Raw genomic sequence first — 14589 nt, 5'->3', positions numbered from 1 at the left:
TGAATGCTGTAACCTCTATTTCAAAATGTTCTACCTATTACCTATATCTAAACTCTTTTTTAACCTTAAATTATTTTTCTGCCCATCAAATATTTCACTACTCTATTTAAAAAAATTAAGCTGGCGTCTGCGTGTTCTCACTTCTGTGCCTTAGCCCTCTCACTTGGAAACATTAACTGCCACCTCCTCATTTCTTCCTTCAAGCACTTCTCGCAAAAAGTATTTGATGAAACTCTATCATGCACAAGACTCTGTACTTGATTAAGAATATAAGATGGATAAAGAACAGGTGTAGTGTCAAATTTGACAACCTATGTCTTCTCTCCTTCCAAATGTTAAGTTTCTTCAGGACAGTTGCCAAATTATGGTTTATACCTCTCTGCCTCTTCAAACGCTTTGCAAAGGAGATACTCAAGTCAACGTTTGTTGGAGAGAATAGCATCAGTAAGCAGCTAAAAGGGTGGGAGGATGTTCATCCAGGAAGGGAAGTTCACGGGTGGGATGTAGAGAAAGGATGACTGTGTCGGGGCATTGTTGGTGCTGCAAGGTGAAAAGAGTTTCACTTTCTGGTTACTATGAGCTGTTGTAGCACACTCCTAGTAGCACAAATTAAAAACCTGTTGTTCTCCAATTCTTCAGATCCTTCCTAGACACAATCATTTATCAAACCTGCTTTTTTAATATGGTCAATGTGCTTCACCTCCAGCCTTTCTTTCTTATTTCTATTATCATGATCCTTATCCAGGCATTAATTTCCTCATATCTGAGTAACTGCAGGACCTCCAAATAGTTTCCTCTATGTCCTAGACTCCTTTAGACCATTCATTTTTATCGGCTGAACTAAGGAGTTTGTACTTTAATCAGTAAGAATTTCAAAAAAGGAGTAGTTTTATTTGAATTTCAGAAAGAATTGTAGACAGTAATGAAGAAAAAAATAAAATAATTATAGATGGCTGTTGCCATAGTAGGGCAAGTAATGATAAATGCCTGACTTAGCCTGGAGGAAAGACTAAGACAGATTTGAGAGATAAACTCAAGCAGTGGACTCCACAGAACATCTAGCTAGATGTAAGGTAGACCATCAATGGAAGGGGCAATGATACTACTGACCTGGACAACTGGGACAAAATGATAACATTCCCTAACACTTGAATAAGGGGGAGAAAGAAGTTTGTAGAGAGGAGAGTGAGTATAGTTTTGAACAAGTAGAGCTCGAGTTCCCTGTGAGAGATCCAAGTGTAGATATTCTATGGCTTTTGACATGTGGAAGAGATACATGCAAGATACATACCTTAGCAACTGGTCCCTGGACTTTGTAGCACCTTCCTAGGTAGGGGCATGGACAAATGGAGAAGAGCTCTCTGGGTAACATGAGCACGTAATTCCCAGTGCTGTTAGCCTTCTGCTACTCTTCCCTTCCTAGTCGTCACGTGGGCAACATTTCCACATCTCAAGGGTCAAGGATACTAATTTGTCCTTTAATCAACATATTTTATAGTTGTAAAGCAGAGGCATTTGGACTGATTGTGAGAACCATATTCTGTGTGTCAGGGATGATGTCTAGTTTAGATCACTAGGGTATGTGTATATAAGAGGGCAATTAAGTGTAATTTTAAAGTGGTAAGATTACCATTCTTTAAAGACAAGTCATTATGTTTGTTCTTTGGTAGATTGATCTGCTAAAAACAAAAAGTTTCCAACCACTTCTCAAAAGAGACAGAAGGACTTTTAATTTTTGAGCCCTAGAAACTTTTTCCATACCCCAAGAGAATAATAAATAGGATTTTGTTTTCAAAAAGATAAACTTAAATGAGATTTATTTAGCTAGGACAAGAAAAATGAGTTCAAACTGTATTTCCAGAGAAAAGATGGGGTGAGAATAGGGAGTTGTGGGAAAGGGTGGCTAGGATTAGTTAAATAAAAAATTCTACATTTCAAATCTGGAAAGATGGAAGGCTATTTTGTATTGGAAGGTTTGTGACTTGCTCAACATTGTGTACATTTCTGTGGAGGCAATGACACTATGCACTATGGCTTGAAGCCAAGATACCAAGAAGGCTCAATAGAAGGGCTACTGAAATGAGCATCTTGATAACTCCTAAAGTCCACTGCCTAAGAGGGAGCAGAGAACTCGGCAATGCCGCAGCACTGTACAGTAGAAGATGCTCAGGGAAGGTCAGCCATTAAAGGACAGAAGAGCACAGACAATCCTGGATCACTCATGATCTGACATCAAGCAGAGAGAGAGAACCTCTCTTCAAGACATTTCCATTCAATCCTATGCTCTAGTGATTGGCATTCCACTTTCCATAATTCCCAATTAAACATAATATGATTTCGAAAAATAATAACTTGAATGCAAGTCATTTTTGTACTTGTTATACACACATATGAACTGCATATAACCACATTGATTTATATAGTTCTTTATCCTATATAATAAAGAGGTAATATGCAAATTAACCCTCATGTCCTCACAAGATAGCTGCCTACGACCAGACTAGCAGGGGGGTTAGTGAGGGATGACCAAATGACTGAACAAGCAGGCTGCGTGAGGTGACCAGGCCCACAGGGGGCAGATGGGGGTGACCAGGTCGGCGGAGGGGGGCAGTAAGATGCAACCAGGTCTGCAGGGGGGGTAGTTAGGGGAAACCAGGCCAGTGGTGGGGTGCAATTGGGGGTGACCGGGGCGGGGGGGCTGTTAGAGGCTATCAGGCTGGCATGCAGAGGCAGTGAGGAGCAATCAGGCCAGCAGGCAGGTGAGCTATTAGGAGCCAGCAGTCCAGGATTGTGAGAGGGATGTCCGACTGCCAGTTTAGGCTCGATCCCTAAACCAGCAGTTGGACATCCCCCAAGGAGTCCCAGATTGGAGAGGGTGCAGGCTGGGCTGAGGGGACCCCCCCCCTGCCGTGCACACATTTTGTGCACCGGGCCTCTAGTCTAGTATATAAAAGTCTGCAAGTACAAGTGATTGCACTATTATGACCAAGTTCTAGAAGTGATCTTTTTCAGTTTGCGTTGAAAAATACCACAAATCTACAATTTATCTAGTATATTATAAAATGTTGCAAGATTTTAGTAGCCTGTTTGTTCTGAAAGCAATTTATTCTTAAGTGAGCCAGAGAAACATCCTGAATGATAACAAAGTGCTAAGTGAATTAAAATATATGCAATATGTAACTTTGAATTTAAAGACATGTGGTATATAACAAGAATACATAGTTAAGACATTTTAATATATATCCTCATTATGTAGATGACATAGGCATCTTTATATTAAAAATAAACATGATTTATGAAATAGCAATTGCTTTCTCCATCACTTATTGGTGGGTTCATTAAAGAAATAACAAGGTAAAGCTAAAAAAATAGGAATTAGCTAGGAAAACAAGAAAAAAAAAAACTAATATATTTTATAATCTCAAGGAACTACAGTCAGTCTTTTCTACCTTGGATAACCAAACTCAGTTTTCTTTTCTTTTTTCCATTGGTTAACAAGAAGTCTGGCCAATATCGTTTACAGATAAATCTGAAGGAGAGATGGATAAGCCCAAATGATCACTGTGTCCACTATGGAAAAGTCCTTATAACTATGTACCACTTTTCCCTCTTGATTTCATTTTAGTCAAACCTAGACAGGCACATATTAAGTCCATAATGTTCCTAGTCTGATATGCTGCAGCTTTAATTTTCCCTTATCAAAGGACAGATTTGTTTCCATGTTGCATTTGAATACAGAAAAATTATATAGCTATGGCCAGCCGGCATGGCTCAGTGGTTGAGTGTCAACCTATGAACCAGGAGGTCAGGGTTCTATTCTGGTCAGGCACATGCCCTGGATGCAGGCTTGATCCCTAACGTGGGGCCTGCAGGAGACAGCTGATAGATTCTCTCTCATATTGGTATTACTATCCCTCTCTGAAATCAATAAAAATGTATTTTATAAAAGAACAAGTATATAGCTGTATCACTATGTAAACTATATAAAAATGTATTGTTTTCCTGAAAAGAAAAACAAATCACAAGGAAATAGTTTTTGATAGCAGTAATTACCACTCTGTTTCTGCCTTCTCACATTTTTCTTCTTTCCGAGTTCACCTTCCTTGTGCCGTATTTTCAAAAGCCTTCTGACGTCTTTAGGTAGATGTGAGAGTTCGCCCTCAGACATCCTACTACAGTCACTTTATTATCCAAGAATCATCTTGTTCGTGACGAAATCCATAACGTGGCTTATGTAGGTTTGTGTGTTGTATGTGTAATTTAGATATAGAATACAAGTTAAAAGTACTTATTAATTATGATAAAGATTTGTAAATAATTGAAATTCACATACCTGAGGAAAACCTAGATTAATTTAAACCAATTTGTATAAAATGATCACAATAGTGTTTATTATTCTCTTAAACTTAAAAGATTAAAATTTCTAACGCATAGTATGATGATTCACCACTACTTAGTTTGAATTTGACCTCCAGTATAAATCACTTTGTTTTGGCTTTCCTCAAATATATTCCTTAAAAATTGGGACTAGGGCTTGATTTTTTTAAATACATCTTAATAGTTATGATGATTTGTACATAACAGCACTTTTGTACTATTAATGCTTCTACTTTGTCACAAGACTAACATATTTTATAATAATCTAAAATTAAGCATTACAACTTAATTCATATTCTACAATCAATTACAGACCTATAAGTGCACTAAGGAAATTAGCCTATTATGCGCCCCCATTCTCTTAATTATGAGATTGAGATCTTAAACAAAGAACTCAACATGTATTTTGAATATTCACACTTAAGCAAAGATTCCTGTGGCTATTTTCTATCACATCGACTCTCCTGGGCCAGTGGGGGCTTAGAAGCAAGAGCTGAGAATGGAAGAGGGTGGTGTTCCTAGAACATAGAGCACAAAGCCAAGGAAAGAAGAGGCTGACTTGCAAAGGAAAAGCAAGGGGAAATGTGCAAGTGCTGCTATCCGTAAGTGGAATCGAGGATAAGGGGATCCAATGAAGGTTCTGCAATAGGAAATCTTAACCAGTTGTCATAGAGCAAAGTCAGGTTTCTCCCAAAAGTGAGGACACTGAATTCTAGTCAATTTAAGGTCTTAAATGATTGTGCTTTCAACTTTGTTTGGTAGGAGAGATTTGTTTTTTCACAAAGGCTCAGATACAATGAGACTGATGATGAGAAATTTTATCGTTAGACGCTATTTGGTTTTAGAATAGTCTCGCTCACTTTCTTTTCTGGCTGTGTGTCCTGAGACACAATAATAAGGGTATGCATCCAAAATAAGGAAACAATTCCTCAACCTGGTTCCTAGAATCTTCCAAGAGGTATGTGTTATTATATTTTCTCCATCTCTTGTGGGTAAACAAAGATGAAGCAGATACTTTCTGATTCAGATACTTTCTGGAATAGGCTTGATTCATTGTCTGTGGGGATACCACTGCTCCCAGACCCTTTGTGCACTCCAAAATGCCTCCCTCATATCCTCCTCTAGCATCTAACACTGAGTTTACTTCCCCTACAATTCCCTTATAATGCATTTCGTATTTTGAATTTGCATTCTTTTTATACTCACTTATAATCAGGTACATTATGCATTTAAAAAACAGGGTGTGTCAAATAAAGCCCGAATTCATTCAATAATGAGTGACTCTGTCTAGCCATCGGGAATGTAATGATGAAAATCAATGCAGATCCGCCCCTGAGAAACTTCCAATCTGGCAAAATAAAGATGATCCACATAAGCAGGTTTACAAACTAAAGATGCAATGTGATGTATTCCATAGAACTAAGCTTCATTTAGTTTGAGGGTGAAGACTCAAGTTTGTGGTGTTATATATTTTTTTTTCTCAAGACAGGTTTATGATTACAGCAGCAAATGAAGTTACTGTAAAGTTTGGTCAACACTGTTTCCCATGACAGGTCTCTCCAAGCAAAGGAAACCTGGAAATGCAGGTTTAATGACTCATTCAGGAGCTGACAAGACTCCCTAAATTTGTGGTCCCTCTAAGTTTTACTCAAAGCTTGTAGAAAATCCTAAAACCAATTCATTCTTCACATTTATCAACATAATTTTATTGTTTCTTATCTTTATTCCCTAATTCAAGTATACATTGTATATTTTCTTATCCTGGGTTTGATAGAGTCCAGCTCTGTTACTGTTTCGAAATGGTGTACGAATTCCTTATTTTTACTGATGTTTATGTCTTGGCAGTAGAAGGAACATTCACTGGGGACATTTGTGTCAGATAGAATTTATTGATCTTCCGTATGTTTAATTATAAAAATAATTTAAAGCAACCTACAGACCAAAAGGTGTTATTCTTTTAAAAATATATCAAATGTAATTTTTCTAAACATTATTTTACCTTCTCAAATAGCCACTCTCCAATTATAAACAATGGCAATCACATACCATAGGCAAGCTGCCTAATTCCTGTTAAGCACACTTAATGATTCAGGCTTAAGAAAAAAATTATATATATATATATATATGACAGTTTTAATATATATTTCATACACATGAAACTGTCCCTCCAGCATTCTGATTGTTTAGTACTACTATTTCATCTGTTATTTTGTTTTATATTATATAATTAATTTCACATGTAAAGTCTAATTTAACTAAAAATATGTTATTTATTTATTTATTTATTTATTTATTTATTTATTTATTATTTATTACTTATAGTCATTTACTTTTTCAGGGTCAAACTGTACCAATAAAGGTATGAAAGAGCATATCAAAATATTTAGAAAATTTTATTTTAACTAATGCTTATGTTTTGTACATGTTACTTCTCCTGACTTATACCAGTTTTTCCAAGCTTGGTCTCCAAACATTACTCTGTGTATTTATCCTAGCAGCCTGCCCATTTCCACACTAATGAAAGAGCTGTCACAAATTGCTAGTGCCACCTATTAGTGGAAGCACAGTACTGCAAATCATGATGATGCCTTGAAAAAGCACCTAAGAAGTCACGAGGTGTAAAATCCATCCTAAGACTCACACTGGTTCTAATTTATGTTTACAACTGCTGGTCTTTTAAAAATAAGCTTTCAGTACATGCACTAAACTTAGATACTGTCATGGGTTTTGGAGAATTTACCTACAACTTTGCATTAATGAATCATAGATTTGTCCATAATGTTTTGATAAGTGCAATGTTTTAATCAATGAATATGTAACTCTCCATGATATATCATGATTTTGTAAATGAATGTTAGATAATGATCAATCAAAAATTTGTTTTAGTACTGGTATCTCTGGAAGATTTTAGAAAAAAAAAATCAAGCATAAATGCTGTTTAAAATGGTCCTGACTTGAGATTTCAAAATTCTTCAAAAGATGTAAAGGTGTGATGTTCTGATGCAACTGTGATGTTTAGATGTACCACTAAAGTTTGAGTGAGAAAAATTTAAATAAGAACTTTATCACACAATTTCTTATAGCTTTCTTATAGTTCTTGATAACTTTATAAGTTAGAGCACACATTTGAAATACAGTTGCATATGCACAATAAGCTTAAATATGTTATGCTCTGCAACTGACAGTTTAATTTTATTACTAGGAACATATTATATTAATTAATTATAATTAAATTTTTTCCTGAAAGGTTTTAATTACACTAATTGTTAAATATGGAATTTAAATATAATTGACCAAAAATCACAAAATATTTGTTACTTATGTTGTTTGATTTCTGTGTAATATTAAAAATAAGAAAACAAAGAGAAATAAGTTACCACAGACCTACACATCTATTTAGTTCATAAGCACCCAGGTATTTTATATTGCTAACAGAAGTGGAGTCTTGGAAATAATTTATATGAAGAGAAATAGCAATATACAAAAGTTAACATTGGGAAAATTACCTTTTCCATTTTCAGGTTTACTTAAGCTAGTGATGACTGAATATCATTATCAAAAGTTGGTGGGTTAGAGACTTAAACAGGATGGTTTTGTTGTCTCTGTTATTTTCCTACTTGCTAAAGTCCACTGTATAAATTATTTCAAAAGCCAATCTGGTTGGCAGCTTTAAACAGAGAAGCCACAAATCTGGAGACTTTCACTATCCCTCATTTAATCTGACCAGCATTGAATCACCAGATGTGTGATGGAGCATTGTGTTTTGTTTTATTTTTATGTTATTTTTCCAGGATATACAGGGCAAGGCAAAAGTAGGTTTACAGTTGTTCATATGAAAAATAATACAATAATTCATAAATAATAATACAAGAATAAACTCTGCTTTGCATACTCAGATGCATTACATATATATCTCCCTACACATTTCATTTGACCTGTGAGGAAATTTTTATAAGCTTCATTCTGCACTATTATGTAAATACTTGAGATATCCATGAAAACTTTCCATGGGACTCAAAAGATCATATATATAAAATTTAAAATATGATACTATTTTACATCAAAAATTAATTTGTTATAAGCCATAACATGTAGATTGCAAGGGTTGGTTTTATCAATTGTTAAATATAAATATAAAGTTTTATTATTTATATATATTTATATTTCCATATTTATATATTCATATATGTGTGAATGTATGTTGTAATTTGGTATAAGTAAAAAGAATCTCTGAAAAGTTATCAACTGCAAGAAATAATAAAATAAATCATTCATATTAATTACATTTTAAAGTGATCATAATATATGAGCAATGGCAAATAAAAATTCTTCTGCAAATTTTACTACATAATTTTTAACTTAATATCATCTTCTAGTATCAGACAAATATGTATGATAATTTTGATCTAACTGATAATTTTATTCTTAAAGAAACTACTTGACTCTGGGAAAAATAGCTTTACAAAGTATAAAAAGAAAGCCATTAAAATGTCTACCATCTATTTAAGTACTATTTACTAAGTCTTCCCTACAAAGGTAAAGTTAAAGACACTGATTTAACCTTTGGATCCACATGATCATCATCACATTGAGCCTTGCATGTGTCTTTGATTTCTACTAAAACTGAAGCACACAATGTCCTGGAAAAGCTCATTACACTGAGTGATGGAACATTTGTCATTTGTTTAAAACCCCAAACCTAATTTATTTCCTTGTGATTTCCATAGCTTTTTCTGAAGTCTTCATTGTACCACAGATTCCAAAGGGAAGATTACATGATATTCTTGTATTTCATGAGAAAAGTGAAATTTGACTAGTTGTGTAGGGGAAATAAACTGTTATGCACCATTTAGAAAAAGAAGCACTTTAACATTTAGCTCTACAACATATCTTTAAGGAAGCAAAAGTATCTCTGGGTGAATGTTTCTTGAAGATAATTTGTAAGTGACTGCTGAGATTTACAGAGTTCTCACATTTGCTTCCCCCACAAGGATTCTAAATCAGATTGGTTCAGAGGAAAAGCCAGCATATCCCATTTTTCTAATATTATCACTTCTCCAGATGGCCCTCCAACATCTATTCAATTCCTTTTTCCTAGAAAGTAAAGAGGTACCTTATTAGATACCTATGTACATCCACTGCAAAAGCTGCCTTCTTGTTCTTCTTTTTCTTTCTCACTTAACATAACAAACCTCTTTTATCTCCTACCAGAAAGCAAGCACAGTGATTGCCTAAAACTTTGTCTTGGCAACCTGAGCAATGAGAGAGTTAATGGTGGATCTTTGAAAACAGTGACATGGGAAATTAGAGTTGGCAGGGATTTAACTCTTCAAAAACCATGCTGGAATATTTTTAAGGGCAATGCAATGGGTGTTTTAACTATGTTTGACATCTAATTAAGGAGGAAAAAGAAGCAGCTAAAAAATGTCTAGTTTAGTTTAGAAACAAAGTATTCATAATTAGCTACCAGACTTTTGCTTTGGCAAAACAAATGTACATGGAGAGACAGAAAGGTAATGACAGACCAATAAAATGACAAGAAAAATGGCTTGGGCCATTCCTTTTATTCTTCTTGCTGTTGTTCATTTCACAGTTTATTTTACCAAATTGCCAAGTTCTGGGTATATCAATGGAATTGTTATGTAGCTGTAGGGTAGTTTTTAGTTAAAGGAAAGCAAAATAATTATAATGGATACCATTGCTAAAAAGAGCTTATAAAGATAGTGTCAAATATATACACCTTGTGAATACATACAGCTAACTTCATCAGACAAGTTTAAAGCAGGTGTACATAACAAAGGTTATTCTAATTAAATGCTTCCTTTTTAAAAACGGAGAGCAATATGCCACCAGGTAAGTAAGATTCTTGCAAAATAAATAAATATAACTCTCAATTCTTATTTATTTTACAATTTATTTAGCACTTAGACAAGTAACTGCAATTGTAATAGATCTTTTAAATGTATTTAATGTTTCAAACTTATTTTAAAATTATAACCTATAGCCATTCACTTCTTCAAGAAGTAGTTGCATGCAAAACTTACTTATAAGGAATATAAACTTATATAAAGTGGACCATCAACCTGAGAATTAATTGATGACATCCTTTCAAAGAGTGAAAATAGAGAGCAAAAACTGATGCAAACATAGATGCCATAATATCATATACTATAAACAACTTAAAGGCAGCTACTAAATAGAGGCACAATAGAGATTAATTAAACATTTAATGGAGTCTATATGTTTTTAATATCTTAGAAGAGTACAATTGCAATCGCTTGCTCATGTTTAAAATGCCCTCACATTTTAATAAAGAAAATGTTATGCCAAAAACAAATATATTTTCCAAGTAAGTGTATTTTATCTAACAAGTATTAAGTCCAAATAAACACATTTAATAGGTGTCTAATTTCTAATCCAAAGTGTGAAAAGTACATCCCCCTTTCCTATTTGTGGTCCTCATTCACACCAGAGCATTCAGAGAGATCATCCCCATCATGTGAAAATTAAAGAATCTGGTTGCTGGCATAAGAGCAATGTACAGTATATAGACGTCTCTGCAAGAGAGATTCAGTAAATTTGCTTCACAGTATAGGCTAAACACAGAATATAATTGAAGCTTCTCACTGCCCCACCCCCTGTTCTAGAAATCTGAGAATCATAAGAAAGCAACACCTTAGGGAGTAAAACTACTTGAGTTCAAACAGTTGAATCTTAAACTCCACTTTAATAATACCTCAGTTATATAAATATTTCCTTCCATTACAAGTTACATTTATTATTTTGGAATCCAACTTAGCATTATTTCATACAAATTTATAAAAATTTATCTAAACAAATATAGAACAACTATTTTTCTGTAAAAACCATCATTAAAAAAACATGCATACACATTAAACTAGAACCAAATCAAGTATTAGCAACCATGAGATAAAGCTTTTTCTTTCTTTTTTAAATTTATACTGTTTTTTTACAAAAGAAGTTCACACTAGTTCTACAAGTAGGAAGTAGTGTGTCTTCATTTCTTACTGAAGTATGTATGGAATTAAATAACATTATATTTCAAAGACTCTGGCTTTACACCAATTAGCCAAATACACAGTCTTTTGTACAATCATAACACACTGTGGAAAAACTAGTCTGTTCTCTCCAGTTTATATTCTCTTGGCAAACCACGATCTACTGCTTATGTTAAGCATCTGATTGTCAGATTCGAACAAACTGAATATTCATGATGATGATTAACCATTTAGTGTCTAAAACTAAGAAAACACAATTTGTCATAACATTTCTTATAGGTGAGGCATGCATATCTAAAAAGGGGCCATTTTTTTTTCAATAGTAGTTTTAAAGACATTTTAAAAGAAGTAAGGTCAGAAAAATTAACAGAACACATGATCACATGGACAGATCAGCATTTCCCAGGCATTCGGCTCCTCTCTGCAAATGTGATTAAATGTTCTTTGTTTGCATTTAAATTTGTCATCTCAAACAGAAGACATGCTCTTATTTATTTATTTATTTTAAAGTGCTTAAAGCATCTCAGAAAGACGCATGCAGTCATATAGCTTGCCCAGGTTAAACGAAAGGTTTTAAGGTTTGGGTTGGGAGGGAGTTCAAGGAATAAAAGGGGGGGCGGGGGGTGCCTGAGGGTGTATCACACAGCTAGCCAAATAAAAGAAAAAGAAAAAATAGAGATTTACCTTTGTAGGATAATTTCAGCCTTGGCACATTGTTCTTCCCATTTTGATAGTTGGCTCTGGCTGTAAGTAACACTCCCCAGAAGAGACAGGCGATCTCAGTGAGCCAGCCCATGCTGCAGGCGCAGTAGGTCCTTGTGCTGCCTCAGGCTTCCCTCCTGTATTGTGCGGCCAGAGAAGTTCAAACAATCTGCAAACTGGAGGTAACAGGTGACCTAGGTCAGTTTCATTCATAAAAGCAGACAAGCAAGACTTCACCGCAACACTAACACCTCTTCTTCTGTAACAGTCACTGAAGAAACTTCAAAACCTCCACCAAAAGAAAAAAAAAAAAAGGAAAAATCCGAGCCAGGCACCGGATAATGAGGCACAACTGTTGTGTGGAAAGAAAAAAAAAAAAAAATTAACCAGGGCTGCTGCAGTGGCGCTTAAGAAGCAGTTCCTTTTATCTAGGCTCTTCTGATAGCCGGTGGCAGACTCTAATCCTGCTCCCTGCTTCATTCGGCACCGCACCGGGGAAGCAGAATGAAAGGGAAACGAGAGAGAGAGAGAGAGAGAGAGAGAGAGAGAGAGAGAGAGAGAGAGAGAGAGAGAGAGAGAGAAACCGTGAGCAGCGCGGACTTTTCCTGTACACATGTAGGGAGCGATGACACAAGATCCCACAGACAGGTTTTCCCAACACTCACTAGACTGGCTGACAATGGGAGAGCAGGCGAGCTCAACCCACTCCCCTTCCCTCCTGTCACACAACACATGCAAAAAACATCTCCTGGAGATTAGAGCCGGGAGCAGAACCCTCCAGCGTGCCTGTGAAAGGCATGTAGCTATAAATTTACTTTCAGGGGCAAGCGTTGTTTTATAGCCATTTTAGGTGCAATTTTGATTTAAAAAAAATCTGAATTCGGCTACCTACATAATGTATAACTCATGCTCATGATATAATTCTGCTGAACTTGCGCATTATCCGTGTGTGTGTGTGTATATGTATATAGAGAGATCTGCATATGTAGATGTGTGTATCTGCATATGCTTTCATCAATAGAACTTTAACCACTGAAGGTTTTAAAGGCTTGTTAGAGATCCTTCCCTCCTCCCTACAAGCACACTTGGCTCAGCCACCCCCTTCCCCGCCCCACTGCAATCTCAGCAAAGAAATTCCTAGTAAAGCCCATTTCAACAATCAGTTCAAGACAAATATAGGTCCACTGAGAATTATAAATTACAACAGGGTATTCTCAAAAGGATACTCAGAATTTAAAAAGAGCTAGGGTTTTCCAGCTTCTGGAATGCTCTGGCTAACATTTTTAATGCATCACATCTCATTAATTAAAGCCACTTCCAGAGTTTTGGTTTAAAGGGCAGAGGAAGATGACAAAGTTCACCAAAGTCCCTGCTGTGTATCAAGGGCCAACATATAGAGGAAATCTCCGTGTCTTCATGAGCTGATAAGGGTTCCTATATTTTCTGTGGACACGTGAATGTATTCAGGCGGTCATACAACGTCATTAGTTATTTCCTAAATAGGAATACTGTATGAGGTGTTTAACTTTCCTCTTCTATTTTTTTCTTTTAATTTTCCCCAAAGCTGATATTCTTATAAGATTTTGGGGAGTGTGATATCTAAAAGTTAATAGGACAGACGTTTCCTTCTTTACTCTTCACTCCCCAACTCTATCTGCCCTGCACTCTCCCCTCCCTCCAAGCCACACCACATACACACTTGAAACACAGGAGAGAGAACTCTCCTTCAGTAATACAAAACTGTCTCAGCTGAAAGAAGAGGGTGGGTCTCACAATTTAATACATAAACACACATTGAAAGTGGTTTAGTAGCCTCATAAAAAATGGTCTGAGCATTGTCATACAGCTTCCATTAGTTAATGTCTACAGACAAATAAAGAGCATCCCCCATCTCTCTCTCTCTCTCTCTCTCTCTCTCTCTCTCTGTGTGTGTGTGTGTGTGTGTGTGTGTGTGTGTGTGTGTGTAGGTGGTGGAAGAGGAGGAAGAAAATGAAGAGGATTTAAAGGGAGGAAAATGGGGGAAGGGGAGGAGGGATTCTCTTTCTACTTCACTAGTTGGATTGATTCATCAAACAGATCCATATTGTATTTGTCAGTTTCCACAAGCCTATTGATCAGTCAGTATTGTTCAGAAAATAAAATCCAAAAATAATGTTGATTTTACTGATTCCCACACTTGTTATCCTGAGCACCTTTCACGCTCCAGGCAATGGATTAAGGCTACAAATGACAAGAGACTTGTCTGTCTTCCATGGATTACTCTCTATAGACATTCATTCTGCAGAGGAATTCATGCCACTTTGGCAGAACGGGACTAATGAATTATCCTATTGAAATCTCACAAGTAATCAGTCTAAATACCTTAAATGGTTATGCCATTTTCATTAATATATATTTTAAATGTCTCAAACTATTTATTCTTTCTCTAGATCTTTTTACTTAGAGTAGGAGAGCAAATTTATATTTGTCAAAATTTAACAGGATAAGCAAA

At 35.5% G+C, this 14589-nt stretch overlaps 1 protein-coding gene across 1 annotated transcript in view; it reads right to left on the bottom strand.

Annotated features, from left to right (window-relative positions):
* SEMA3A (semaphorin 3A) overlaps nucleotides 1-14589 on the bottom strand; it is a 271520-nt gene that overhangs the window by 181340 nt on the left and 75591 nt on the right. Inside the window, exon 2 of the mRNA XM_079785338.1 lies at nucleotides 12081-12274. Within this exon, the coding sequence (XP_079641464.1) occupies nucleotides 12081-12192 (112 nt within the window). The 5' untranslated portion in view covers nucleotides 12193-12274. The remainder of the gene's footprint in view (nucleotides 1-12080; nucleotides 12275-14589) is intronic.

The sequence above is a fragment of the Cnephaeus nilssonii genome (genome assembly GCF_951640355.1).
Source record: "Cnephaeus nilssonii genome assembly, chromosome: 12".
Lineage (NCBI taxonomy): Eukaryota > Metazoa > Chordata > Mammalia > Chiroptera > Vespertilionidae > Cnephaeus > Cnephaeus nilssonii.
Note: the sequence above shows the minus strand (reverse complement) of the source record. Positions and strands in the feature narration are given on the sequence as shown.